The sequence below is a fragment of the Sus scrofa genome, chromosome 3, assembly GCF_000003025.6.
Source record: "Sus scrofa isolate TJ Tabasco breed Duroc chromosome 3, Sscrofa11.1, whole genome shotgun sequence".
NCBI classification, from domain to species: Eukaryota; Metazoa; Chordata; class Mammalia; order Artiodactyla; family Suidae; genus Sus; species Sus scrofa.
In genome coordinates, this window is record NC_010445.4 from 131,145,877 (window position 1) to 131,173,341 (window position 27,465).

The following is a 27,465-nucleotide window of genomic DNA, read 5'->3' on the forward strand; positions in this document are numbered from 1 at the left end:
GCTCATGGCACATCTCCTCTGGGGCTGTCCCAGGACTTGATAAGAATTCCTTCTTGGGGTGGCCATGAGGTGTGTGGAGCTTCATGCAACAAGGATTTTAGAAGCCTGATGGGCAGACAAGTGCTCCGTGGGTGAGCAGGTTTGAATCCTGAGCTCTGGAGAGCCGTGAGGACAGGGTGGTGGTCTGGAGGGAGGCAGGGTGGACTGGGTGGTGCTCCTCTAGACCCTGGAGGGGGCTACCTGTCATGTCCTGTGAGCATCCCAGGTCTGCTTCCCCAGGACAAAGTGCAAACCCCAGGAGCGCAGCTGAAAGCACAGGCTCCCACCTGCCAGCCCAGCCCCACCTGCCAGCCCAGCCAGCCTTCCACCAGCAGCCTCAACACATGCCTTGCTGTCCCCAACAGGCCAGGCCCTCCAAATCCCTGGGTTTCTCCTGAATAGCCTCTCCTCTGGGGGATGGCAAACTCACCCTCAGACCCCAAATCCAGCATCATCTCGTCCCTACAGAGACCCCTGCCCCACTCCCCACCCCACCCCCCACTTTACACACCACTCCATGGCCACAGGCCAGCAGGTTCCTGCTTACACAGCTATCCCTTGGCCTGAAGGCTCCCTGAGGACCGAGGTGGGGCCGCCTGCATCTCCACACGCCTGGCGCTCAGCCCACGTGATTACAAGACACTGGATGTCTTGTAATTGTCAGGGCAACACGGATTGACAGCAGTTCCCAGAAAACAGCGGAGAAGCAAGAACCAGAGTCCACCCACTGCTTTCTACCATCTTCCCTGCCCCCCGTCTCCAGCCCCTCGGAGCCAACGTGAGCGCTACTTACAAAGGCCACAGTGCTTCGTTTCAACTTCCCTCATCTTTCTTTCTATTCAAACATTTGCAGGTCATATACCTGAGGCACTTCGGGTTTATTACTCTGGCACTTTATGAAATATCGTTTTTCTCCAGAGCCCACGTCCATCAACCCAGCTGCCCCGATGCTGCCGTAACAGGTTATCTCGCTCAGGCACAGGAAAGGCAGCCCCCAGGGTGACAGCGGCTCATGGAAGAACGTAACAACCCAATTCAGAGTCAGTCCATCCTCAGGTAGAAAATGAAGCACTTCCCCGGCTCCACAAGTGAATGTCCTGGTTCCAAAGTGGGTCAAGGTCTTCCAACAACAAACCAGTTCCTGCTTTGAGCATCACTGATGGAGAAGATCTGCTGACATTCAAACCGGGCTGATGCACCTCCAGGACGCTGGAAGTATGCGGTGCTGAGATGTTTGTCAACTTGCCGCCATCAGCCTGCAGACGTCAGTTCCAAGCGTTTATCTCACACTGAACTTCTCGGTTTAGACCCAGACATCACAGCACAGGTGTCAGACCCCCACACACATCTGGTGTACTTGGTGTGCCTGCGCCGCCATCTCAGCTCAGTGCTGTTTGCCGCCAACATCTGCGCTTTACGTCCGAGAGAGAAGTAGGCATAAAACGGCAACATCTGATCGCAGATGTGACAGAAGTGCATATACTGATATTTTACAGAGGCTTTCTCCTAAAATATTCATTTAAATAGATGAGTGCAATGTTAAGTATTCACTGAGTTGGCCTCACTCCTTTGGAAGGTAACAGCACAGGCAATGCAGCTGCCATTAAGCTAAATTTGATGTCGCAGAGTAAGAGTAGCTGCATTCAATCACTTACATTGGACCCAAAGAGTCATGGCCCGAGTTAACCGGACCACTTAAGGCCTTGGCAGGCTCCTAACAACGTATTTTCCAGCGTTCAAATGTGTGAATCCAGCCATAAGTGAGCTGAGCCAATCCAAGAAGACAGCCAGTGTCCCAAGTACAGTTCAAGGGCGCCAAACAGTGAAAATGCACAGATGTGGTTTCTTTACCATCTTCCTGGTAATGGGGACTTTTTAACAGTGCAGTTTGAAGTTCTGCTACGTTAAGACAAAATCTTTCATTCCGTTCTAAATGTGAATCAAGATGTAAGAAGCAAATAGACTTGCTCTTCGATTTTTTTTAAATACTCTGTTAGGATATTTCTATTAGCCTGAAATAGAAACTCATGCCATTGGAAGGAAGTGTGATGACAGGAAAAGCAGGAAGTAAAAGCGGACCAGCGTTCACTGATGGAGACCCTGAGAGGTCGGTGGCATCGCGTCACACAGCTGCTCAGCACAGGGTTCCACCCAGCGCACACGGCTGCTCAGCACAGGGTTCCACCCAGCGCGTCTGAGTCCAGAAGGCTTGTTCTTCACCTCAATGCCCATCGGCAGATGAATGGATATTTTGGTACATATACAAAATGGAATACTACTCAGCCATGATAAAGAGCAAAACAATGCCTTTTGCAGCAACATGGATGCAACTAGAGATTGTCATACTAAGTGAAGTAAGTCAGAAAGAGACAGACAACATTGTGTGACATGACTTATATGTGGAATCTAAAATACAGCACAAATGAACCTAAACAAACCCACAGACACGGAGAATAGACTGTGGTTGCTAGCGGGAGGGACGGGGATGGACGGGGAGTTTGGGGTTAGTAGATGCCAACTCTTGCATTGGGGATGGATGGGCAATGACGTCCTGCTACAGCACAGAGAACTCTATCCAGTCTCCTGGAGAGACGATGACGGAAGACAGTACGAGCAAATGAATGGATATACACGTACGACTGGGTCACCTGGCTTACAGCAGAAACTGGCGAAAAACTGTGAACCAACTATACTCCAAACAAAAAATTAAAAAAAGAATGCTTGCTCCCGAAGCCCTGGGCTTACCCTGGGTGGGAGGAATAAGTTTACTTTGTTTTAAAAATGTTTGTTATCTTGAAACATAGAAAAGATGTCACCCACTTCCTACACATCCAATTCGATCCAAAGAAGAGTCATCGTCTTACTCATGAAAGAATCCACAAGGATAACCCCAGACGAGGGGGCAGCAGACGCGTCCTCTGCCACACATTATACGGAGTTCTGTGTGACACTGACAAACTTTTCCATAGGACACCGTCTCCCACGTCTTCCCTTCCCTCTCCCCGGTGAGCGTGCTGATCTAGAGCAAAGCAACTTCCCACACACACACCAACGCCAAGCCCTTCTCATCCTTTCCCACGGCCCAGGCCTCGGCTCCTGACCTGCCAGCGTTCCCCCCAGAAACTGGGAGGCACCCCTGGCTTCTCCCACCACCTCACATCCCACAGCCGCCTGGTCCTGCCTCTGTCCCTCCCAGAGCTCTCCCTCCCATCTCACTGAATCAAGATCCCAGGATCTCGGGGGTTGAGGGGGAGGAGGAGCAGGATGTGGCGCTCACCTTCTCCCACGAAGACATCCAAGATACCATCTACGTGTGCAACGATTTACACAGCGCAGCTGCTGGACGCTGGAGAGCCTCAGCCCTCCAATAAGGGCAAGAAGCCTCCGCAGAGCCAAAGGAAGATCCGAGAATCCTAGGACACAAGGGAACTTCCTGTGTCACTAATAAAGACACCAAGCTGCCCCGTGAGCCACGTCACGCTGCTTCCTTACAACCTAAACCTTCTTTTTTTCTGCTTCCTGAAAAAGCTGTTTGGAACTATTTAGACAGATATTTACCAGCAGATATTTATCACAGAAATGAGCGACTTGCGTCTTTCCAAGACTTTCCCTCCTGCCTGTGGCTCTTTTGAACTATTTTTGCCTCGGCGTCAAAACATCTATGCTGATGGTGGGGAGGGACTGACGGTGGGAAAACACGTCTTCACGACTGTATAAACCAGATGATTGTCGAGAACATACTGTAAAGCACAAAAAATCTACTCGATGGTTTATAATAACCTACATGGGAAAAAAAAGGATGGATCATGTGTACGTATGACTGCTTCACTTTGCTGTATACCTGAAACTTAAATTGAAAAAAAAAGAAGGAAAAAAAGGGCATCTGTGCTCTTGCATGTCCTGGGGCTCACGGCGCCCGCACTGGCCCAGGAATTCCCTTCCAGTGCTCGGCACCTTCGCTCTGCTGCCTGGAGTGCGGGAGGCAATCCTGCACTGATCTCGGGGAGGAAACGCGGACCGGGAGGCGGGCTGCCCCCTGGCCACACAGCCCCCTCGGGATGACAGCCAGCACCAGCTTCCAGACGCGGGCACACGGCCAGCTTGGACGACCCAGCCCAGCACACCCTCCCATTCAATGCAGCCCGGCGAGTAACGCAGTGGAACCGGCCCAAGACCCAGCCAGCCAGCCCACGGAATCCACAGAAATAAGAAATCGTTGTTTCAGCCCCTAGGTTCGGGGATGGCTCTTTATTCAGTACCAGGTTATGGAAGCTGAGAGCGTGGGCAACTCCTTCTCCTGGCTCCATCAAAGAATTGGCTGTTGCTTTGCAAACATAAAGGAATGGAAGGGGAATACGCCCCACTGACAACAAATTCACGTCTCGCTGTTCTGTCTTTCTGCTTTTCCGCATCTAGAATAACTTTTCATTTCAATTCTGAATCACCAGAAAAATCACTCTGAAGACACTGACACAGCAGTTAAACTCACCGTGCGTAGCCTGGCCACGCACCCCTCAACCAAAGAGACGGGAAAGTGAACAGGTGCGGCCAAGTTCACCGTGACAACAAACCGCAGCATGACAGCCAAGTTGCCGGCAGCATGAGGTGTACCCCTGTTTCAGAGCCGCAAAGATGGGGAGTGCCCATCAGAGGACCAGGGCCACCCAGCAGCTCCCACCCAAAGGCTGCCCACCTGCCACCCCAGGGCACTGCAGCTGCCTCAGCACCAGCCTCTCTCCTCTCTTCTTGCTCTTTGTTTGGTCTGAACATTTCGCCCATCACTAGCAGTGACTGGGAGCAGTCACCCCCTTGCTGAGGTCAGGATCCCTGTGAATGTAAGTGTTTCACTTGCCCTGCCCGCCCCTGTGACCGTCCCTGTCCACCTTCCAGCCCGCCGCGGGCACTGCCGATGGAGAGGCACAGGTGCGTCCAGAAGTTGGGTGGTTTACTAGCAGAGGGCCTGCCGCCCTATCGGAATTGTGTGCAGGTGAGATGTGTGTGAGGGGTGCTGGTGGGATCCGGCATGACATCGCAGTGGGGCCCAACCAGGATCCCCGCGTCCTGCTCATTGGCATGTCTGCCTTCTCCATGGGCACAAACTCACACCCAGCTCATCTCTGTTTTCAGCACATAAAGGTTTCCTGGGTCACTGGATGAATCAACGGATGCCCCCTTCAAGTCTGCCAGTCTGTGGGTCAGAAGCTCTGCGCATGGCTATAATCTGTTCCTGAAGAGTCTTGTGCTGTGGGCATGTTTTTAAAAAACCTGCAGATTTAAAACTCAGCCCTCGGTCTTACAGAGAGCTGCTACTCTGCACATCTTGACACCTTTAGAATGTGACAGTGACCAAGTCCATGGCAGCCCCCCATGTGCTACAAGGCCATGTCCCCACTGAGAGGCAGCCCTGTGTTGCCAGAACTGATTTTTGTTCGGTTTTGTCTTCTTAGGGCTGCACCCGCGGCATATGGAAGTTCCCAGGCTAGGGGTCAAATCGGAGCTGCATCAGCCGGCCTACACCCCAGCCACAGCAACGGCAGATCCGAGCTGCGTCTGCGACCTACACCAGCTCATGGCAACGCCGGATCCTTAACCCACTGAGCAGGGCCAAGGATCGAACCCGCAACCTCATGGACACTAGTCGAGTTCTCAACCTGCTGAGCCACAACGGGAACTCCTCGTCCGTCCTTTTTGAGTCTCGATGATACCTGCTCATGCATTCAATGAACACCTCATAGTCAACGCAACCCTTAAAGAAAACTGGAAATAAGTAAGGTGACCATTCGACCTGAGAAGCGACTACAGCAAAGAAGTCAATTCAGAGAAACCCTGACACCGAAAATCAGACAACTGGCGACAGAGGGATGCTAGGCCAGTCTCACGTATAAACAGCCGTTTGAAAATCCCTAACCCCATTGAGCAAAACGATTCAGAAAAGCATGTTTTTAGCAGGAAGGCTTTTTCGGCACAGGCGGGTGGGCCAAGGATTGTGGCCAGGAATCCGAGGTGAAGAGGGTGGGTCAGCGGTGACACGTCGGAACGCTGAGCCGAGGGCTGGGCTCCAGGCTGGGCCTCCGCCAGGCGAAGGCCAGTGAGGTAAGAAGCCACAGCTCCTTGCAGGCAGGTAACAAAGGGGCGGATGCGAAATCTGAGCTGCAACAGGACAAAAGCCAACCCCAGGGCCTGGGGGGAGGGGGAGGGTGCAGATATTGGAAAAGAATGGGTGCATCCACCAGAGAGGCCTGGGGCCAGTAGGCTCTGGAGGCCGGGACTGGGGAGAAAACAGTCGGCGCTGGACTCTTGGTTGAGCAAACATTCACGCTTCTGAGCCACCAAGGCCCCGATTTCCGAGGCTGGTTTGGGGTGTGTGCACATCGCAGGTGAAAGGGCCTGTCTGAGCCGCCAAGATGCAGCTTCCACCCGCCTCCCTCGTCTGGAGCTTTGTGTTGCAATATCGAATTGTGTGTGTAAATGAGCACACGCGTGCACACACACATTCCTGTGCCTTCTTCCTCCAGCTGGCACATGGGCCTGAAATCTCCTCCCAGATCCCCCCGGGCCGAGCTTGGTTCACTTTTGCTCCTTCCTGCCCCTAAACCTTGTCTCTTTTATCTCTGCACGCGCTGTGCCCCCTGGGCCCCGACTCTGAGCTCCAAGGATGCACCTGATCGCCTGCTTCCGTCCTTTTTGTTGTGGTTGTTTTGTTTTTTGCTTTTGGGGGCCGCACACGCAGCCTATGGAAGTTCCCAGGCTAAGGGCTGAATCGGAACTATAGCTGCCGGCCTACACCACAGCCACAGCAACACCAGATCCTGAACCCACTGAGCAAGGCCAGGGATCGAACCCGCATCCTCATGGATACTAGTCGGATTCATTTCCGCTGCACCACGACAGGAGCTCCCTGCTCCTTTTTTTGTTGGTGTCCAGGACACCAGAGTCAACCACAGCGGCCAGCGGCCCTCAGAAACTACTTACTTTTTTCTTTCTTCGTGAATATTTCTCCATATCTGAGTACTTTCTGAAAAACAAAAGATAGTCCAGCTTGAAATCTTTACATCCCAGCCTAAAACATCTGAACAAAAATGTAGACGCTGCCTTGGCCTCAGGAGGCACTGACCCGAGGAAGGGGCTGACCCCCGCCCCCTCAGAGGACACAAGTCACATCGACAGCAGCATCCAGGCTCAGGGGACAAGGGACAAAGAACATCCGTCCACTTTCCTTCCTGGCGGTCTCTGCAAACCCCATGGCTTCTCCCGGGGTGGGGGAGGGGGGCGCGGGGGGGCGGTCCTGCCCCAAGGGCTGTGCAGTTACAGGCACCCTCTGTCCTCAGGCTTTTAGATGATCCCACACGGGTGGAGGAGAACCTGAGCATTTTTTAGTCTTTGACAGTTGATGAATCACGTTTGCAAACACGTGGTGTCTGCACTTGCCCGCCCCACGGTGACACGCAGAACAAGCCCTGCTGCTCCCCTCGGGCTGTAAGGAGCCCAGGCTCCAGGCAGGTGTGTTTCGCCAACGCCCCAGCCCATCAGCAGAACTACGGTCCCATCCCACACCCAGTCCACCCGCTCTCTAACCCACCGCAGAGCTCTTGGCTCCCTGCCCCGCTCCCTCTGCACCTGACAGCCCTGAGGACACCCAGGCTGCCTCTCACACCTCCTCTCCAGGGCTGCCTCTGTGCGCATCTGGAAAGGTCCCGCCAGGCGTGTCCCCAGCACACGGGCACCTCCAGGGTCCACTTCCTGGACTTCAGCCTCTCACCGACTCTGCGGACTCCTGTTACCCCAGGCCCAACCTCTCTGGGAGGAGGAAGATGCTTAAACAACCAAAAGACTCAGGTCAGGGTTCGACACGGACAGGAGACACAAGGCACTAGAAGGCAGGGGGACTTCTGCGGGGCGCAGGAGACGTGGAGCAGAGAGAACCATCGAGCTCAGTCCACCAGCCCACCAACCTCCAACGCCTGCGGTCAGGGTCACCAGCAACGAAGAAAGAAGCCGATAAAATCAGGAAATATCCATACTCGTCAGACACGCGGGCAGGACCCCGACCTAACCGCGGCCTGAGCCTCACACTGCTGGGGGGTCACCGGCATCAACAGGGCGGGGAAGCCCTAAGGTAAAACCCGAACACTGCAGCCAAAAGAGACACGAGGTCCACCACAGACACTGTCCCCACGGTGGGATCTCAAGTGCCCCACAGGCACTGGAGCTGCAGCAGGGACCTGATGGGGGAGGGGGGAGGCCACCACCCGCAAGGCTGGGACCACCTGCCGGCCCCGCACACAGCAAGGGGACAACGGACACCTCGTGTTCTCAACACAGTGACCATAAAAACCTGGCCCAGAAGCACGACAGAGAGACTGGTTCCCTAACAAGCCCTCGAACACCGCATGGGGTCTAAGCAGCCAAGGATGCGAATCCCATGGACGGAAGCTGCTGTCTCAGCAAGACCTGGACATCAGGAGCGCCGCGTGGTGCCCGCCTTAAAAACCACGTGGACAGTCTCCTGAGGAAGCCCTGGGCGCGTGTGAACAGGTGCGCACGCCCCAAGTGCCGGAGCGGGGAGGGCCCAGTCCCCTGCATCTGGAGATCTGTCTCCCGCAGAACACATCTGGGGACCGCCTGCCATCCCCCAGGCACACACCTGGCACTTCCATTTGGGACCAGAACTGAGACGCTGGATCAGTCCGTACCTCTGACGTTCAGGCCCGCAGGTCAGCTGAGCCTGGTCCAGCCCCGACACCCAGTGTCAGACACGCAGGGGCTCATCAGGGGCTGCGGCCCAGGACCCCAGACTCCCAGAGAGCTTTCTGCGTCTGGCCAGAACGACAGGAGACGGGGAAGGCACTGGGACCCCCCAGGCCTGCAGAGAGGGGGGCGGGAACACTGAGGCTTTACCTACAAATGCCACCGGGGGAACAAGGCGGGTGGCCCACGGAAATTCAGGGGAATTCTGCCCTGGCAACCCATCCAGACCACCTCGCCGGGACCTCAAGGACACGGGACACAAGCCAGAGCTCAAACGCTGGGCTATTCTGCTGCAGCGTGAGCCCCGGGGCACCCTGAGGCCTGAGCCCACAGAGAGCATCCCCTTAACCCGGGGGGGGGGGGGCGCCCGCTGCCGGCCCTATTCCAGATGCAAGCACGGGCCGAGGGCACGTCTCTTTCTCTCCCGTGACAGGAGCGGGGTCCCCGCTCCCCACCCTCCTCCTAGCGGTCCCCAGGGAGCACAGACGCACACACGAGGTGAGCCGTCAGCCAGGCCAGGGGCGACCAGAACACCACTGCCGAGCTCTCGGGGGAGGGCCCGGCTCACGCCCTATCTTCCCGTCTAAGAAAACAGAACCTTGCTGGATGGAGCGGGGCCGCCTCGACCGTGGCGGGGGCCAGCGCCCCCTGCATACCCAGGCCCTGACCTCCCGACCCCAGGGACCCCAGGGAAAGACAGGGGTCACCTACAATTTCACATCCTTGTGAATCTATCAGACAGCAGTGATTCCTCCGCGCCTAGAACTTGGAAAATTCGAGACTGTACCGCGCGTAAACCGAGAGGATGACGTTTCAGCACAGAAGTAACTTGGGGGGAGGCCGGTTCGCCCCGCAGGGAGGCAAGGGAGGAGAAGCACACTCACTGTCGCACTGCGCTGGGCACCCTCGGGGACTTCCAGTAAGGACAGCGCTTGAAGGTCTCCAGCCCCACGGCCACGTAGAAATGGTTGTCTTGCAGCTCCTTGGAGTCTTCCAGCAGATGCCCGTTCATCGTGAACAACCTGCGGAGAAAGGAAGAGGATGCAGAGCCGTCAGGGCGGGGCCCGTGCACCCGCGGGACCGGTGCAGGGGGGCGCGGGGGAACCCCGCCCCCGTGAGGAGCGCACGTGACCCCACAGGCGGATGGAGCCCTGCGGGGCCGCTCCGCCGCGATTGGGCTCGCTTTCCGTGTTTAGACTTTTTAATTAAAGTGCGTTTTTAATTCTGTACAAGTGCTCAGAGGCCCTGGAGAACATTTGAAGCTGTTGGTTGGGGTTCAATTAATTTGAACGAATAACAGCTAAAATTAATGCAAATTGGCTCGTATCGTATAACAATACTTGGAAAACAAACCGGCATTTATCAGCAAATAATATGTCCTTTCATAAGCACCAAAAGACTAATATTTGTCTACATTTTATTCTGCACTCTGCTTTGTAGAGTATTAATTCGCTAATTTATTTATTTATTTTATTTTGCTTTTTAGGGCCGCACCCTCGGCATATGGAGGTGCCCTGGCTAGGGGTTGAATCAGAGCTACAGCTGCCAGCCTACACCACAGCCACAGCCACTTCTGCAACCTTCACCACAGCTCCGGGTAACACCAGATCGCTGACCCACTGAGCAAGGCCAGGCATCAAACCTGCGTCCTCGTGGATACTAGTTGGATTCATTTCCGCTGCACCACGACAGGAACTCCCACTAATTCATTTATTTAAGAAACTATTCAATTCAATCAATGTTGAGTATCTGTTATGCAACAGACCACAAAGTAGGTAATGCCTTGGATAAAAAATACAAACAAGAAAGTCAGAGCTTGGAGTTCCCACTGTGGTGCAGTGGGTTAAGAACCCAACTGCGGTGGTTCAGGTCACTTCAGAGGCATGGATTCAATCCCAGGCCTGGCACAGTAGGTTAAAGGATCCAGCATTGCTGCAGCTGTGGCATAGGTCGCAGCTGTAGCTCAGATTCAATCTCTGGCCCAGGAACTTCCATATGCCATCAGTTCAGCCCTGGAAGGAAGGAAGGAAGAGAAAAGAAAAAAAAGGAAAAGAAAAGTCAGTGTTTCCCCCAAGTCAAGAAGTATAGGAAAACCTATAAAGACAAATAGGATCAGAGAAGGGCAAAGTGCCAGCCTCCTAAGAGAAGCAAGATGACAGGCAATAATTGTAGGGTTCACTAAGCTGGGAGAATGTGCGGTGGGGTTTGCAGGGCGGGTAGGAGTTCTTCATGTGAAGCTGGGATGAAGCTCTTGGGGCAGCAGCAGGGCCTCTTGCAAGAAGCCAGAACGTGGGGTTGACTGTCACCAAAAGATGAAATGAAACACAGACCCAGAACTTGAATACCGAATCCCAAAGCCTGGAATCCTAGGTGGCGTTACCATCCATTTAGAGTAAAGTGCAGACTCCCATGGAGATGCGGGAGGCGCTGCAATTTAGCAACAGTGGGCTGGGGGAGGGGACGTAAAGGGGAGTCAGAGGATTGCGGATGGGCGCCTGCGGGTGGGCGACAGCAGGGAGCCCAGGAGGGGGGTGGCCGGGAAGGATGCGATCCCGGAACAGGTGGGCGGGAAGGATGCAGGGCTCCCGGAACAGGACTCACCCCTTCCTCCATCGAGCACCCCCACCTCAGCACAGGGACCACCCGGGAGGCTCGCCCAGGCACAGGCTGATGGGCCCCAGCCCCAGAGGTCCTGACCCGGAGTCTCGCTGAGGCCAGAGCATCCATTTCTAACAAGTGCTGCTCCTGTGACTCAGCCTTGGATCAGCCCTGAGGACAAGCAGGACAACGTGAGACGCAGACAGCCGTGGTGTGTCTCAGGGAGCGGGACACAGGGCTCGGAATTCCCGTCTCCCGCCGTCACCTCAGGACAGTCAGCACCTGTCCCCTACCCACCCAGGGCTCACAGCGGGCACAGTGTCCCCAGGAACAAGTGCAAGTACAGACGCCCCCCAGCGGCGGCAAGGGGCCCAGGGAGGCAGTGGGGGGGATGCGAGGGGCTGACTGCTGCAGCCTTAAGGACAGCCTCCCCCCCAGAGCCCGGGCGCGGGGGGGCACGGAAAGCGCTGGGGGGTCAGGGCGGGGGTGGGGGCGGGATCCCACTGGACGCGCAAGTGCTTGACAGAAACATGGAACTTAACGTGAAGATGGAAAATGTTATCAAAGAAGCAACGGGGGAAAGAAAAGGTACAAAGTACTATTTGGAAGATAAAACCGAGGCACTCAGAGTTCCCGCCGTGGCGCAGCAGAAATAAATTCGACCAGCATCCCTGAGGACACAGGTTTGATCCCTGGCCTCGCTCAGTGGGTTAAGGATCCGGCGTTGCTGTGAGCTGTGGTGTAGGTCGCAGACAAGGTTCAGATCCCGCGTTGCTGTGGCTGTGGTGTAGACTCCTAGCTTGGGAATCTTCATATGCCACGGGTGCGGCCCCGAAAAGATAAAAAAAATAAAAGGAATAGAGGAACTCCCCCAGAGAAAGACAACAGAACAGTGAGAAGAAAAGCTAAGAAAAAAAAAAAAAGAGAGAGAGACGTGCCAACCTCCAGGTAATAAGAATCCCCGAAATAAGTTAAAAAGGCATGGAAAGGAAGATGCAGACCCAGAAATAATGAAGATGAACGCCACAGCCGGAAAGAAAGAGGGGAGGCCTCCAGCTGGGAGAGTCCACAGATGCTAAGGAAGCAGACAGAAGAGCCTTAGGTCTGACGCAGGTGCCCAACAAACTCGGATTCAATGAAAATTGAGACCGGAAATAGTTGTATCTCGGAGTCTCAGACACAGCCTCCCAGGACGCTCCCCACCCTCTCCTCCGGCAGGTGGCAAGGAAGCAGCCCGGGGCTGCGAGCCCTTGGGCAGCTCGCTCTCCTTCTTGCTCAATTTCCTCCCCACGCCAACACCTTCCCTTCTTGGACGGCATCTGGCCAACCCTCACATCCAGGCATTTCCACAACTGCGTTTCCCCACCAGGGCTGGACCAGGGGAGACCAGAGAGGCACCGGCGTACAAATCTGGGGGTGCCCCCTTTAGGGGTGGGCCAGCACCTCCTCCCAGACCCAGCCCACCCCCCGCCTCTACACACTCCCCCAGCCTCAGGGCGAACCCCTCTCCTGAGCGCGGCCCTGGATGGGGCTCCAGGCAGGTCACGGTCCACTGGGATGACTCTCAGTTCTGCAGGGGCCACAGGCCTCAGGGGGGAGCGGAGCAGGCTGGGCTCAGTCCGGAGCCTACCACGTGACCGGCACACAACCCACATCTGCGAAAAGCATGTTTTTCTAACACCGAGATCAGCCGTAATCAGTCACACAGACCCATGCGCGATCCTACTTAAGGACTTCCCCGCAAAGAAAATTCAAAACTATCCACTAAGCCAACTAATTTTAATACCACGGTGCATGTGGCAAAGTGTCCATCCGACACAAGGCCAAGGTCTAATAGAAAAACCTCCGCCGAACCACGTGAACATTATCTAAAGAGGGAGAAACGCCAATAAACGCAAGTGACTTTTCAAGCGTGTGCTGAACATTCTCTGTAGGTTCCATTCAAAGGTAACACGTACCTTGAATTTAAAAAACTAGAATGTGGAGTTCCCTTCATGGCTCATCAGTTAACGAACCCACCGAGGATCCAGGAGGATGCGGGTTTGATCCCTGGCCTGGCTCAGGGGGTTAAGGCATGAGCTGTGGTGTAGGTCGCAGACACAGCTCGGATCCCGCGTGGCTGCGGCTGTGGTGTAGGCCAGTGGCTGCAGCTCCAATTCAACCACCTGGCCTGGGATCCTCCATTTGCCGCAGGTGCGGCCCTTAAAAGCAAAAAATAAAATAAAATAAAATAAAAAATAAAAACTATAATGTGCACACTGTATCCCTCTTTCAAGCTTATCATCTGCACTTTCAAAGCATGTCTTTTATTTCCAAGCTCTGCGCTTTTTCTGAACTCAGCCATAGAGAACTAATTTAAGCCCGGGGGAAAGAAGAAATAAGCGTATTGATCTAATGTTTGTTTTCCCTCCAACTACCCTATTTCCTTGCTTTGTGCTCCTCTCCCAGGACTGTCTCTCACTCTCACCGCTGCTGATACTCACAGTCTTAGATGCAGCGCTTATGATTAACTCCGCGGCTGTTTCCGGCTTCTTCCAAAAAATAGGCACAAGTCTATCTGCTCCACACAAATCGTCTCTATTTCTTTAAGGACAAAACGCTAATATTTCTCATTGCATTCTGGAGTCACTTGGGCATTTCTGGTACTGATTATATAAACCGCTGCCTTCTGGAACATTTGATTCACCATTTTTCACCAGCCGCGATAGGCCAAGCTCCATCCCACTGCGGTAAACGTCCTGACAGTTACGTCGTAGCAGGAACACGTCCGTTTTCATTGTTGGTATCACAACTTGACTGTAAATCTATCTTCTATATTTTAATTTACCCCTCAGAGAATCAGTTCACCAAAAAAGTGAAAAAGGAATAAAAGTGGGAGTTCCCCGGTGGCCTAGTGGTTAAGGACTCGGAATTGTCACTGCTGTGGCTTGGGTCCCTGCTGGGGCACAGGTTCAATCCCTGGCCTGGGAGCTTCTGCGTGCCAAAAAAAAAAAAAAAGTAAATGTGTTCTTCCAGCCCAGAGCCCACAGCTGGCTCATCACTTCCGCAAAAACGACCCTTCTAGTAACCCTTCAGCGTCGTACGCATCTCCTGACTCCCTGGCCTGAAAGATTCTCTGTGTCTCCCGCGTCCCCAGCCCACTCCCCCGGCAAGACTCTGGGCCTTCTCGTCAGCCCAGCATGTCCCCACCACCAGGCCCTCAGCTCTCCTGCTGCAGCCCCGCAGCCTTGCCACCCCCCATCGCTGCCCCCTCCATCCTCTGACCGCCCGGCCTGAGGTCTAAGACCAGCGGGCTGCCCCTGGGTTCACTGGCACAGCCACCTCTCCCTCCACCCACTTCGGCTTCGCCCCTGCGTACCCAGAGAGCCGCCCGCCATCCCTCCCAACCTCGGCAGTGGACCAGTCCCTCCCCCGCCCATCCCCCGCCCCAGGCTGCCGGGGATCCTGGGACACCCCAGCCCTGCAGCGGGTCCCACTGCCAGTCCTGGGTCTGGGCTGGCAGGGCCCCCAACACGGCGACAACCCTCCTGTCCCCCCCGGACGCTGACCCCCACCCCCGTCCACCCACAGGAGACCGCCTGTGAGCACCCATCCTCCAACCCAGCCGCTTCCATCTGCTCAGCATCTTGTCCCCCGTGGCCACCCTGCCTCTCACCCCCAACCTCCAGTCCCCCGCTGTGACCGCCACTGCAAGCATCCGCCCACGTACACGGGACCCAGCGGCCAAGTGACTGCAGGATTGCAGCCTGAGGGACGCTCACGGTCTGGGTCCCAACAGCTGTTGCCACCTCACGGTGACACTCACTTGTGGACATGGAACCGGATAGAATTTGCCGCAAACGCCAGGCTCCTTGACCACAATCGCTAGCCCGCCTCCCGCTCAGGTCTCACCGAGCGCTCCGCCAGGACCACAGCCACATCAGGACTCCTGGGAGCAGGTTCTGTTACCACTTCCGACCGTCCACATGAGGAAAGAGGCCTCGGGAAGCGACGCACGTCCCCGAGGGGGCCAGGGCAGGCCCAGCTCCCAACCACCACACCCACTGCCCAGTGGTCCCAGGCCTTAGCTCCCACTGTTAGGACAAGTCTGCTCAGAGGCCGGTTCCCCCACAGATGCCGGACTCCTGCTGCCCACAAGGCGTCCTTACATCGCTGGAGCATCGCATTGAACGTTCACTGTTGCAGGGGCACAGGGGGCGGGGGGACCCGTGGGCAAGGGGATAGGGGCACGTCTGCCTTGACAGCTGTACTCACCACACCCAGCGAGAGGCAGGTGCTCAATAAACTTTGCTGAATGAATGAATGAAAGAACCCATTAAAAATACGTCTGGCCCAAAGACAGCGGAAATCTCGTCTGCCTAAAGACTTAAAATTCCAGGTCACGATGCATCGTCTTAGACCCCACGGGTCCCGGCAAGGAATTCTCACGGAGAAGCACCAAGCCAGCCCCTGGGACCCACGGGTCCCGGCAAGGAATTCTCCCGGAAAAGCACCAAGCCAGCCCCTGGGACCGGGGTCCCCAGGGCCAGGCGGGGCCTTACTTTCGGACGCCTCCCAGAGGAAAGACCTTCTCTCCAATCACGGCCAGCACGCAATTCCAGTCCGTCAGGCAGAATCTGGGAATAATAATCTTGACAGGTGGGAAAAATAATCTCCCATTTGTGAAAACACTGTAAGAATAAAAGAGAAAGCTATGTTAGTGCCTCACACTTTGGGGGGAAACACTGGAAATTCAAGAAAGATATATCATTTCAGGACCAACTGTGAAAGGCACCTGGAGCCCTGAGCAGCCCTCAGAGGAGGGTCCGCCATCCGCAGGAGACGGGGACAGAACAGGAACGCTGGGGACACAGCCTCATAGGACAGAAGAGGCCCAGATGAATAGAATTAACTCTATTCTTTTTAAAATGTGCCTCCATGACACAGGATATCATGGAAGAAAACTGTGTCCATTTGGAAAACAGGGAATTTTTGCCGTTAAAATAGCAGCCATTGTCCCCTCCATGGAGCCGAGAGAATATCCCAAAGGAAATAAGGTGCAGTCCTTTGGAAAGAGGATAAAAACAGCTGATGGGGTTCCCATCGTGGCTCCGTGGAAACAAATCTGACTAGCATCCCTAGAATGCAGGTTCGATCCCTGGCCTCGCTCAGTGGGTTATGGATCTGGCAGTGTTGCCGTGAGCTGTGGTGTAAGCCGATGGCTACAGCTTGGGTTTGACCCCTAGCCTGGGAACCTCCATATGCCTCAGTGCAGCCCTAAAAAAAAAAAAAAAAAAAAAAGATAAAGTTTGGAGTTCCCAGCATGGCTCAGTGGTTAACGAATCCAACTAGGAACTATGAGGTTTCGGGTTCGATCCCTGGCCTCACTCAGTGGGGCTTCCCAGTGCATGAAGTCATGTTATACCACACCATAGTCTACTGAGGATGCGACAGCAGTATGTCTATAAAAACAATGTGCAGACCTTAATTTAAAAGATACTTTATTGCTAAAAAGTTGCTAACCATCATCTGACAGCAGAGGGTAGCCAGAAATCTTCGATTAGTTAAAAACAAAAAAAAGAAAGAAAGAAAAAGAAAAGCAGTATCTGTGAAGCACAACAAAGCAGAGCTCAGTGAAACAAAGTACACCTGTATTTATCAAAACAAAAATAGAAAAACAACCTAAAGGTCCAGTGCAGAGGATGGTTAAATAAACTATAGCACAGCCATGCAATAATAAACAATGCGGCTATTTAAAACTGTTTACTCAGAATTTGCCTTTGGGGGGAAATGGTCAAATACAATTAATGCTGAAAAAAACAAAAAAAAGCGCAAGAGCAGCTATAGAGCCAAGATCACATTCCTCGGGTGAACAGGGCTTGTCTCTGAGGAGTGAGAGAAGAGTGGTTTCTATTTTATTCTTAACACATTTCTAGATTTCCCCTTTTTCTAATAAGCATGTAAATATGAGGGAAACGACCTACAAGGATTTTTTAATGATTTTTATTTTTTCCATTATAGTTGGTTTAGAGTGTTCTGTCAATTTTCTGCTGTACAGCCAAGAGACCCAGTCTCACTCACACACACACACACACACACACACACACACACTTATATATATATTTCTTCTTTTTCTCACATTATCCTCCATCATGTTCCATCATGTGACTAGATATGGTTCCCAGAGCGATGCAGCAGGATCTCATTGCTTATCCACTCCAAAGGCAATAGTTTGCATCTACAAACCCCAGACTCCCTCCCCCGCCCCCGGCAACCACAAGTCTGTTCTCCACATCCGTGCGTTTCTTTTCTGTGGAAAAGTTTATTTGTGCCATATATTAGATTCCAGATATAAGCGATATCATAGCAAAAATGGCTTCAAGACTTAAACGTACGACAAGACCCTGTCAAACTCCCAGAAGAGAATATGGGCAGAACACGCTCTGACATCACCTGGAAGGGTTTTTTCAACTGCGAACAATAAATGCTAATCCCGTTGTGTAACTTAGGAAGCTGCAAGCTTGGAGGGAGTGATGGACCTAACGCCTCTCCAGCAGTTGGCTGGTTGAGCTGGAGAATGGCTGAGAGGAAAAAACCTTTGCTCTGCCGGATTCTGTCTGTGCTGTTCAAGCATCAAACAGCCCATCTTCCACCTGACCATCCAGGGACGCGGATGAACACCGCCAGCAGAAACACCCAAAAGCGGTTTCCCTGGACAGTCGGCGACGGAGGGTGATGGACGGGCGGGAGCTCCCGCACACACGCTAAAAGCCCATCGCCGCCAGATTAGACTCTGGCGCGTTCGGCTCTGCAGCACCACACGGCCGTTTTTCAAAGCGCTCATCTGTTTGCGCACACGGAAGGCGTATTCTCTCTCCAATCGTTCACGGTCTCATGTACAGAATGGATAAGCGAGGTCCTGCTGCAGAGCGCGCGGAACTGCACACGACACCCTGGGATAAAGCATCACGGAGTAGAATATGTACACGAAGGTATATATATGTGAGTAACTGAATCACTCTTGCTGTACAGCAGAAATTCACAGCATTATAAATCAACTATACTTCCATAAAATTAAACAAATAAATACATATTTTAAAAGAAACCAGGGTAAATTCTGCAGTAGGATGAAAAGGAAGATACTCAGCCGTGTATGCAGCATATATATACCCCTCTAAACCCTTGAATAGGCAGAGCCAGAAACTTTTAACAGTCACCTCTGGGGATATAAAGTGGGCAGAAGACTTACTTTCAATGTATGCTTTCTTTTCTTTTTCTTTTTCTTTTTTTTTTTTTTTTGGCTGTGACCACGGCATGCTGAAGTTCCCAGGGCTACAGCAGTGACCTGGGCTGCTGCAGTGACATTGCCAGATCCTTAACCCCCCTGTACCACAAAGGAACTCTGTAACATATACCTTTTAAAAAATGACTTATTTACCATGTGCATAAGTTACTTAGGCCATAAAAAATAGTTTATTTTTTTTAAATAACTTTGAAGTAAGACTAGCGAAAGGCATGAAACAGCTTTGCTGATATACCTCCTAATGTGCTCATTCATTTTTAATAAATAATATTTTAAACCTTTTAAGAAGGATATTTACAAATTTTTTTGTCTTTTTAGGGCCATACACACAGCATATGGAAGTTCCCAGGCCAGGGATCCAATCGGAGCTGCAGCTGCCGGCCTGCACCACAGCCACAGCAACGCCAGATCTGAGCCACATCTTCAACCTACACCATAGCTCACAGCAATGCCGGATGCTTAATCCCCTGAGCAAGGCCAGGAATCAAATCTGCGTCTTCATGGATACTAGTCAGATTTGTTACTGCTGAGCCACAGCGGGAACTCCAGATATTTACAATTTTTAAATAAGAAATCTTTAAAATTTTTCAAAGAAGGAGTTAGCCCCTGGATCTAGGAAAGGAGTCCAGGTGACGTAATGATGATGCTGATGGCTGCATCACTCAGCGCTTAGCCTGTGCACAGCTCCGTTCGTGACAGAACCGACACAGGCCTGAGCCTCCACCTCCAAGCTGGCCACCTGGCCTGGACGTGGTCTCCACCCTCTGAGCTCTGAGGAGACCCGGACAGGCAGGGGCGTCCCCCCCCATCCAGCTGCTGCAGAGCTCACCCTCAGCGCCCCCACCTTGGCTCCCCACTTCCAAGGGCCAAAACATGCTTCTCCCTCGAGCACTGCAAACCCTGGAAGCGTCGTGACCATTTCCTGGGTGCGTTTGAGTTACAAGGTCTCCAAGCAAACATGATCAGGTCTCTCCTTGGTAGAAAAGGCCCTGCGTTTGGATGGTTATTTGGGTCCATCTAGTGGAATTTCAAGCACACCAAAGGAAGGCGAGGAGTATAGGTCTTAAAAGAAACTGGTTTACAGTAGAAAAAAGTCTGTCAAAATAAGTGAGAATCACTGATGTTCTTGCATCATGCCAAAAATAAAATATATATATATATGTGTGTATATATATATATACATATATATATATGCGTCTCTAGGGGTAGGTGTCCTTGCTAGGAAGGACCCATCAGCCAATAAAGTTCCCTGGGACCTCCACCCATTCTTCAGAAAAAGACGTCCTTCCCAAATTTAGAGATGCGGTGTCTCCCATCATTTCAAAACCGCTCTCAGATGGACAAACGGCGCAGCAGAAGAGCCCTCGACGTGCAGGTGGCGCCCCTGCCGGAGCTGAAGGGAATATTCTGAGGAAACGACGGTGAAAGTCTAGAAGGTGAGTGACAGGAGCAGCTTAGCTGATGAACGGGTCATGTTGGCTCCGTCCTTGGGCCTCCCCGGCAGGGGCTCTGCGGGGTCTGAGGTGGCTCCCAGCCTCCTGCGCCCCCAGCTGGTCAGCGGGGCACCAAGGACGACGCTGCTAACCGAGGCTGGGACTGGCCGGCTGCGGGCCCCCGGCCCTGGGGCCACCACGCTGGAAACGCACTGAAACGCCATCCATGGGAGCAGAACCAGTGAGAAGGAAGGTGCCATGTGGGGCCTCCCCAAACCCTCAAAACACCACACTGTAAGAAGGATTGGGGGGGACGGCTGCCGTCTGGAGAACTCCCGCCCCTGAGAGGCACCAGGACCCTGCAAACCGATGCCACTCAGAGAGAGGACGCGTGGCCAGGTCCCAAAGCCCCAGAGTAAGAGGCTGGACTTGAACCAATGTTTTGTCTGAGTCGAGGGAGTGCTCTCTTTTTCTTTTATTTTCTTTCTCTTTTTCGTTTGTTTGTTTGTTTGTTTGTCTTTTTAGGGCCATACCCGCAGCATATGGAAGGTCCCAGGCTAGGGGTAGAATCGGAGCTGCAGCTGTCAGCCTGTGCCAGATCTGAGCTGCATCTGCCACCTATGCTGCAGCTTGCAGCAACACTGGATGCTTAACCCGCTAATGGGGGGCCAGGGATCAAACCCACACCCTCACAGAGACAAGGTGACGAGCCACAGTGGAAACTCCAAGTGAGTTCTCATCCTTTTTTTTTTTTTTTTTGTCTTTTTGCCTTTTCTAGGGCCGCTTCCCGTGGCATATGGAGGTTCCCAGGCTAGGGGTTGAATCGGAGCTGTAGCCATCGTAGCCAGAGCCACAGCAACGTTCCACAGCTTACAGCAACGCTGGATCCTTAACCCACTGAGCAAGGCCAGGGATCGAACCCACAACCTCATAGTTCCTAGTCAGATTCATTAACCACTGCGCCACGATGGGAACTCCGAGTTCTCATTCTAAAACCCAATACGAGGCAGGCTGGCCCACGAAGGGGCTGTGATTAACCCAGACAGAGTCCACTGGCACCTCTGCACCCATCTCTGTCGGCCGCTTCCTGGAGCAGCTGGTCCTGTGGCCACACTCGACCAGGATGTGTCACCCCAGAGGCCTCTGGCAGTAAGAGCTCACGGTGGGAGCATAACTTTTACCTTTCCCATCATCCAGCAGCTGCAGTGACTAGCTTACCCCAAAATAGATAAAAAGCTAAGGCTAAGTGGCGCTTCCACCCCCACATGAACTGGAAACTGCAGCAAGGCAGTCGGATTGCTTTTCCAGAATCAGGATTCAAGAGAACCTGTATCACGCGAAGGGCCGAATCTTACAGAATCTTCCCCCAGGTGGAAGGATGAGCCATCGCGAGGAGGTGGGGGGAGGAGGGGGAAAAGAGTGGCAGAGAGGAGGGGGAGGGGCCAGGGAAGCAGGGAGGAGGGGGGCAGGGGGCTACCATCTGGTCTCCCCCACCGGCTGTACTCACTTTATTGGTCGGGATAGCCGACGGGACGTTTGCCACCTGGAAGGCACACTGATGTCACAATGTACCACGGGCTTGACCTGAAAAAAGAAAAAAAGAATTCTCAGAATTCAGTTCAGCGAACAAGCCGGCGCTAAATACCCAGAGTACACATAGCATCGCTGAGAGAACACGAGGGAAGACGGGGGCTCGGGGGAAGCTGGGCTCCGCGCTGGGCAGGATTCCAGCCCGGGCGTGCAGACCACTGGCTGCAGGGCCGTGAGTTCCCCGGGGGGGAGAGGTCACGCACGGAGGGGCCCAGTGAGGGTTGGCGGGGTGGGTGAGAGTGCGGGCCACCCTGAGGCCCAGCCCAGAGCACAGAGGACCTGGCTTCTAATCCAGCCGTGAGGCTTGGGCTGGAGCATCCTGGCCAGCGGGCGGGAGCACCTGCGTGGGGTTCTGAGCCTTCGCCTCCCTCTCCTGTGACCCCAACCTGAGGGCTGAGCCTCTCCGGGGCCCCACTCAAGTTGAGCTCCATATCCATGGTGCCAAGTACATTGTGCCCAGGCAGGAAAGCGTCTGGAAACCTGCCCTGGGGGCCCCTCTCCCCGTCAGGTGCCTCGTTTCCATGGAGACCCATGGGTGAGCGGAGGGCTTCTCACTGCACTGATGGAGAGACACCTGTGCCAAGTACTGTGCCCGGGGCCACGTGCCCTGCCCTGGGCTGCCTGCAGGATGCCCGCCCATCCCCCCATCATGGCCCTCCGAAGGAGCTCCCTGTCTCCCCACCAGGCTGAGGAGCTTGGGCCCTCCGCACCCTCCAACAAGCACCCCCTCCCCTGGCCACACCCCCCATGTACCTGCCAAGTACATTGTGCCCTCTGCCCTCTGCCCTCCACGCTCTGCATCACGACCCGTCAGCCACTGGCCCGCTGGCCAAACCCCAGCCTTTGCTGCTCAGACCAACCTCCCCCACCTCCACGCTCCCATCACCCTTCAGGGCCGCCTCCAAAGCGACAGGATCAGTGCCCCTGAGGGAGGCTCGGGGTCCCCCACACTCCTGCTCTTCCTGCAGGAACAGTTTCCTCTGCCACCCCCTGACCCTGAGCACCCGCAGAGATGCCCTAGGACCCGGCCCTCACCCCGTCCGCAGGCCTCGCAGGGACCTCTGTCTGGGGCTGCTGCTTCCCTGAGACTAGCGGGTCGCTGCTAACCCGCCCCCCACCGCTCCCCAAGGCTGGGCCCGGACCCCCTTGCGACCGAGACCAGCATGAAGTTCCCAGAAGGGACCTGAGTCTTTGCTGCCCTGAGGTTCCGGCCTGAGCCTCTCTCTCCCCACCGCCCACCCCCGGAGCCTGCGGCCTGCTGGAGCCCGACTCTGTGATGACAAGTGAGAGGCGGCTCTGATACTCGGGGAAGGAGCTCTGAAAAAGGGAGCTCGCTGTGGCCACGCACCCGACATCCGCGTTCCCCCATTTTCTTCCTCTATATAAAATTACACACACCTGCTACTAAAGTGACAAACTCAGTGCCATGACTACCAACAACTACCATGAATGTACAGACCTAGTTTGAAAACAAAACAACCCAAATTACCCTCTGCAAAATCCTGTTGAGGTACAGCTACCCCAAGAACCAGCTTTCTGCTCGACCGCGTACAATTACAGAAACGACAAATGAATCGCTTTTTTATGTGCTGATGATTCATTACCGCCGTCACCCGCCTAATTAAACATCTCCAGCAGTTACCTGCGCGATGCCAGACTCTTTCCCGGTGCTCACGACCTCCCAGGAAGGGTCAGGCAAACACGCTTTTCTGTTTCTCTCTGAAGCTGGTGACAGTTCACCCATCCGCGCTGAGAGGCAAGAGGTGCCAGGCCTTCAGGCTCTTCAACAGTCCAGGGGATGACACCCGTCAACCTCCGGGACAGAAGACACTCGAGACCCCCCCACGGCATGTTTCCCCGAGCAGCACCTACGGCTGATTGAACGCCTACTCTCTGTCGGGCACTGCCCTCCCACCCTACGTGCATTTATACCTAATCCTCAAGACACCGGGCAGAGCATCCAGGTAAGAGGACTCAGAGGGGTTCTGTCATCTTCCCAAGAACACGGCCGTTAAGCGTCCTGGCCGTGATAAGCCAGTCAACAGATCTTCCTTGGGAGTTCCCGCTGCGGCGCGATGGGATCAGTGGTGTCTTGGGAGCATGGGACACAGGTTCAACCCCTGACCCGGCACACTGGGTTAAGGACCTGGCATTGCCACAGCTGTGGCTTGGGTTGCAACTGTGGCTCGGACCTGACCCCAGGAGAGTTCCTGCCGTGGTGCCGCGGGTGAAGAATCCAACTGCAGTGGCTTAGGTCACTGCAGAGGTGCAGGTTCGATCCCCAGCCTGGCACAGCGGGTTAAAGGATCCGACACTGCCACCGCTGCAGCATAGGTGGCAGTTAAGGCTCAGATTCAGTCCCTGACCGAGGAACTTCATTGTGCCATGGGTGCAGCCATAAAATATACATGTGTATACATATAATGTATATATACTGTAGTTTTTAACAAAGTGGCAATTTGAACCTATGCCAACACAGCATTTCGGAGCCTGTGCTGCATTACCAGGATTCTAGGAGTGGCTCCGTCACTCGCTCACTGTGTGACCTTGATCAAGCGGCCTCCCTTCCCGAAGCCGGCCCCTCACGCGTGCAATGCAGATGAGAGCAGGGCCCGCGCCCTAGGCTTGCTGTGTAGGAGCAACACACAGTGAGATAACACACCATCAGGGCCAGCAAGGCGCCTGGGGTGGGGCAGGGGCCCGGCTGACAGTTGTGGTTGTTATTTGTGTCGTTGCTCAGAGGCCTTGAGCCTTCTACCCCTTCATCCCGCTCCAAGAGCCCTCAGCGAAGACCCTTGCAGCCTTGTTCACGCAAAACAAGGAACCAAAAGCCCCTATGGCTGATGTGCGTGCCCTGGTGCCTCGGAGGAGGGATTCCAGCTCCTGCTGAAAAACGGATGGTCAGTTGGCACCGTCACTCTGAATGACTCCAAAATTGCTGACTCCTTAAAGTCAGGGAAACCATCCAGAAGAAACAGCCGCCCCATGATTTATGGAGCCTGCTGGCCACCCTGGCAAGTCCCCACTCAGAAGCAGGGCTGCAACTAAAGCCAACCCATGGCTGGGAGCATACCCGCCCTCTCTCTGCCAGGCTGCAGCCCCAGGATGGCACTCGGTCCTGGGTCCATTCACTCATTTAAGCCCTGGAGGACCCTCCCCCGTGGCAGGAACTGTGCCGAGGCTTAAAGATGCAAAGGGAACAAGCTGGGCAGCACACGCTCAGGGGCCAGGGGCCTCGGGGACACAGACAACCAAATAAGCGACCTTTAAACAAGGCTCTGGAGGCCGTGGGAGCACCAGGGCACCTAATCCCCGCAGTAGCACACAGGAGGCGTCCTGGAGGAAGGGGCGGCAAGGGGGACTTGACGGAGAAGGAGTCAGTCCGTCGAGGACGGAGAAATGCTGGACGAGGCAGGAGGACCAGCTCAGTCCTGGCTGGAGGGTCAGGGACACATCCTCGTGGAAACAAGATCTTTGGGAAACTGGAACCTCCTCACGGACCAGATCCCGAACACACAGGGAGGAGTGGTGAGCGCTGGGGCTGTGGGCGAAAGCAAGGGCCAGACCAAGAAGGACCTCGACGCTCGCGGTCAGCAGTGTGGACTCCATGCCCTGAGGGCAAAGAGGCGTGTGAACCAAAGGTCTGAACCAGGGAGCGGATGTGATGGAGTGTAGGAAAGGGCCAGGCTGGACGCAGGGAGACCGGCGGGAAGGCACGAGACTGTCTAGCAACAGCCCGTGGTGCCCCCACAAGAACAGGAGTCAAGGACACAGTATTAACCAAAGGGGCTTGAGAGGAGGTGGTGGGAGGGGTTGGGAGGAGCTGGGAGGAGCTTGAGAGGAGGGACTGGGAGGGGCTGGGAGGGGCTTGAGAGGAGGTGGTAGGAGGGGCTTGAGAGAAGAGGCTGGGAGGGACTGGGAGGGGCTTGAGAGGAGGTGGTGGGAGGGGCTTGAGAGGAGGTGGTGGGAGGGGCTTGAGAGGAGAGGCTGGGAGGGGCTTGAGAGGAGGTGGTGGGAGGGGCTTGAGAGGAGAGGCTGGGAGGGGCTGGGAGAAATAAAGGCTAAGAACAAGACCCAGGAGTCTGGTTTTAGCAGGTGAGCTATAGTTCCATTCTCTGAAAAGGAAGCACAAAGTAACAACTGGTTTGGAAGAAGAGGCCAGCGAGGTCGAACCTGGACACGCTGACTGGAAGTAACCTTGGGACATCCAAGTGACAGGGCCAGTGGACAGAGACATGGACAAGCGTCCCGAGCCGGAAAGAGAGCGGGGAGCCTCGGGCACAAGGATAAGGACAGGCGATGCACGCAGCACGCTGCCTGAAAGGGAACAGGGGAGGAGCCAGGGTCGCTCCTGGACGGACTCCGATACGCGAGGGACAGACAATGACAATAATTTCACAGGCAAATTTAGAAGAAGCAATCAGAGGGGCTAAGAAAAGAAAGGAATCTCAAGAATGAGAAAGAGGGAGGGCCAGTTCCCACCCACCCGCATGGCCCTAATCAGAAAGGCCCAAAAGTCCACCGACTGTCAAATGGATGAATAAATTACGATCTCTGCACACCGTGGGATATCATTCAGCCAGAGAAAGGAATTTTGAAAAATCCATGCTACCACATAGATAAGCCTTGAAAACAGTATGCCTCATTTAAGAAGTCCCATGCAGGAGGCCACCCACCCTATGATTCTATTTACATAACGTGTCCAGAACAGGCAAATCCATAGAGATGGCTATCATTATTCTTAGCGTTTTTTTCTCATCCGTTTATGGAGGGTTCTCAAGCAATTTTCCCTATTTGCTCCCACATCATCAGTTTACCCAAAAAGATGATGAACCGCCAAAGCTATCTTGACAAGAAGAACAAAGCTGAAGGCAATTATAATCTATAGACATAAGCTAGTATATACTCAAGACAATATGGTATTAGCATAAAGACGGACCAATAGCTCAGTGGGAGGGAAAGTCCAGAAATAAAGCCACATGTCAATTCATTTTCAGCAAAGGATCCAAGAATAGACAATGAGGAAAGAACCGTCTCTTCAGCAAAAAGATGCTGGGAAAACGGGATAGCCACAAGTGAAAGAATAAAGCTGGACCCCTCTCTTTCTACACAAAAATCAACTCAAAATGGATTGAACACTTGAAGGTAAGACCTGAAACTGTAAAACTCCTAGAAGAAAACACAGGGAGTAAGCTTCTTGACATTGGTCTTGGCAATGATTTTTTGGATTTGACACCAAAAAGGTATGTGTGACAAAAGCATAACTAAGCAAGTGGGTGGGATTTCCCTGGAGGCTCAGCAGGTTGAGGATCTGGCATCGTCACAGCTGTGGTGCAGGTCTGAGCCCTGGCCCGAGAACTTCCACATGCTGCAGGTGTGGCCCAAAAATAATAATAATAAGCATTGGGACTACATCAAACTTAACCACAGAGAGCTTCCATGCAGCAAAGGAGACAGCAACAAGATGAAAAGGCAGCCTACTGAGTAACAGCAACTATCTGCAAACCTTGCATCTGATAAGGGTTAATATCTAAAGTGTACAAGGGATTCATATCACTCAACAGCAAAACCCAAAACCAAACCAATAGGCTAGTTTAAAAATGGGCAAAGGACATAAAGAGACACTTTTCCAAAGAAGACACACAACTCACCCAAAGGTGCTCAGCATCACCCATCACCAGGGAAACGCAGGTCAGCACTACAATGACGGGTCGCCTCCCACCCGTCAGAATGGCCATCGTCACAAAGACGACAAGAAGGGAGTTCCCGTCGTGG

The 27,465-nt window shown here is 53.9% G+C and overlaps 1 protein-coding gene across 1 annotated transcript in view; it reads right to left on the reverse strand.

Annotated features, from left to right (window-relative positions):
* DCDC2C (doublecortin domain containing 2C) overlaps positions 1 to 27,465 on the reverse strand; it is a 112,450-nt gene that overhangs the window by 63,600 nt on the left and 21,385 nt on the right. The window contains exons 3-6 of the mRNA XM_021087908.1: positions 21,608 to 21,684; positions 15,927 to 16,055; positions 9,672 to 9,809; positions 7,012 to 7,054 (exon numbers count right to left, since the gene is read on the reverse strand). Coding sequence (XP_020943567.1) covers positions 7,012 to 7,054; positions 9,672 to 9,809; positions 15,927 to 16,055; positions 21,608 to 21,684 — 387 coding nt within the window. The remainder of the gene's footprint in view (positions 1 to 7,011; positions 7,055 to 9,671; positions 9,810 to 15,926; positions 16,056 to 21,607; positions 21,685 to 27,465) is intronic.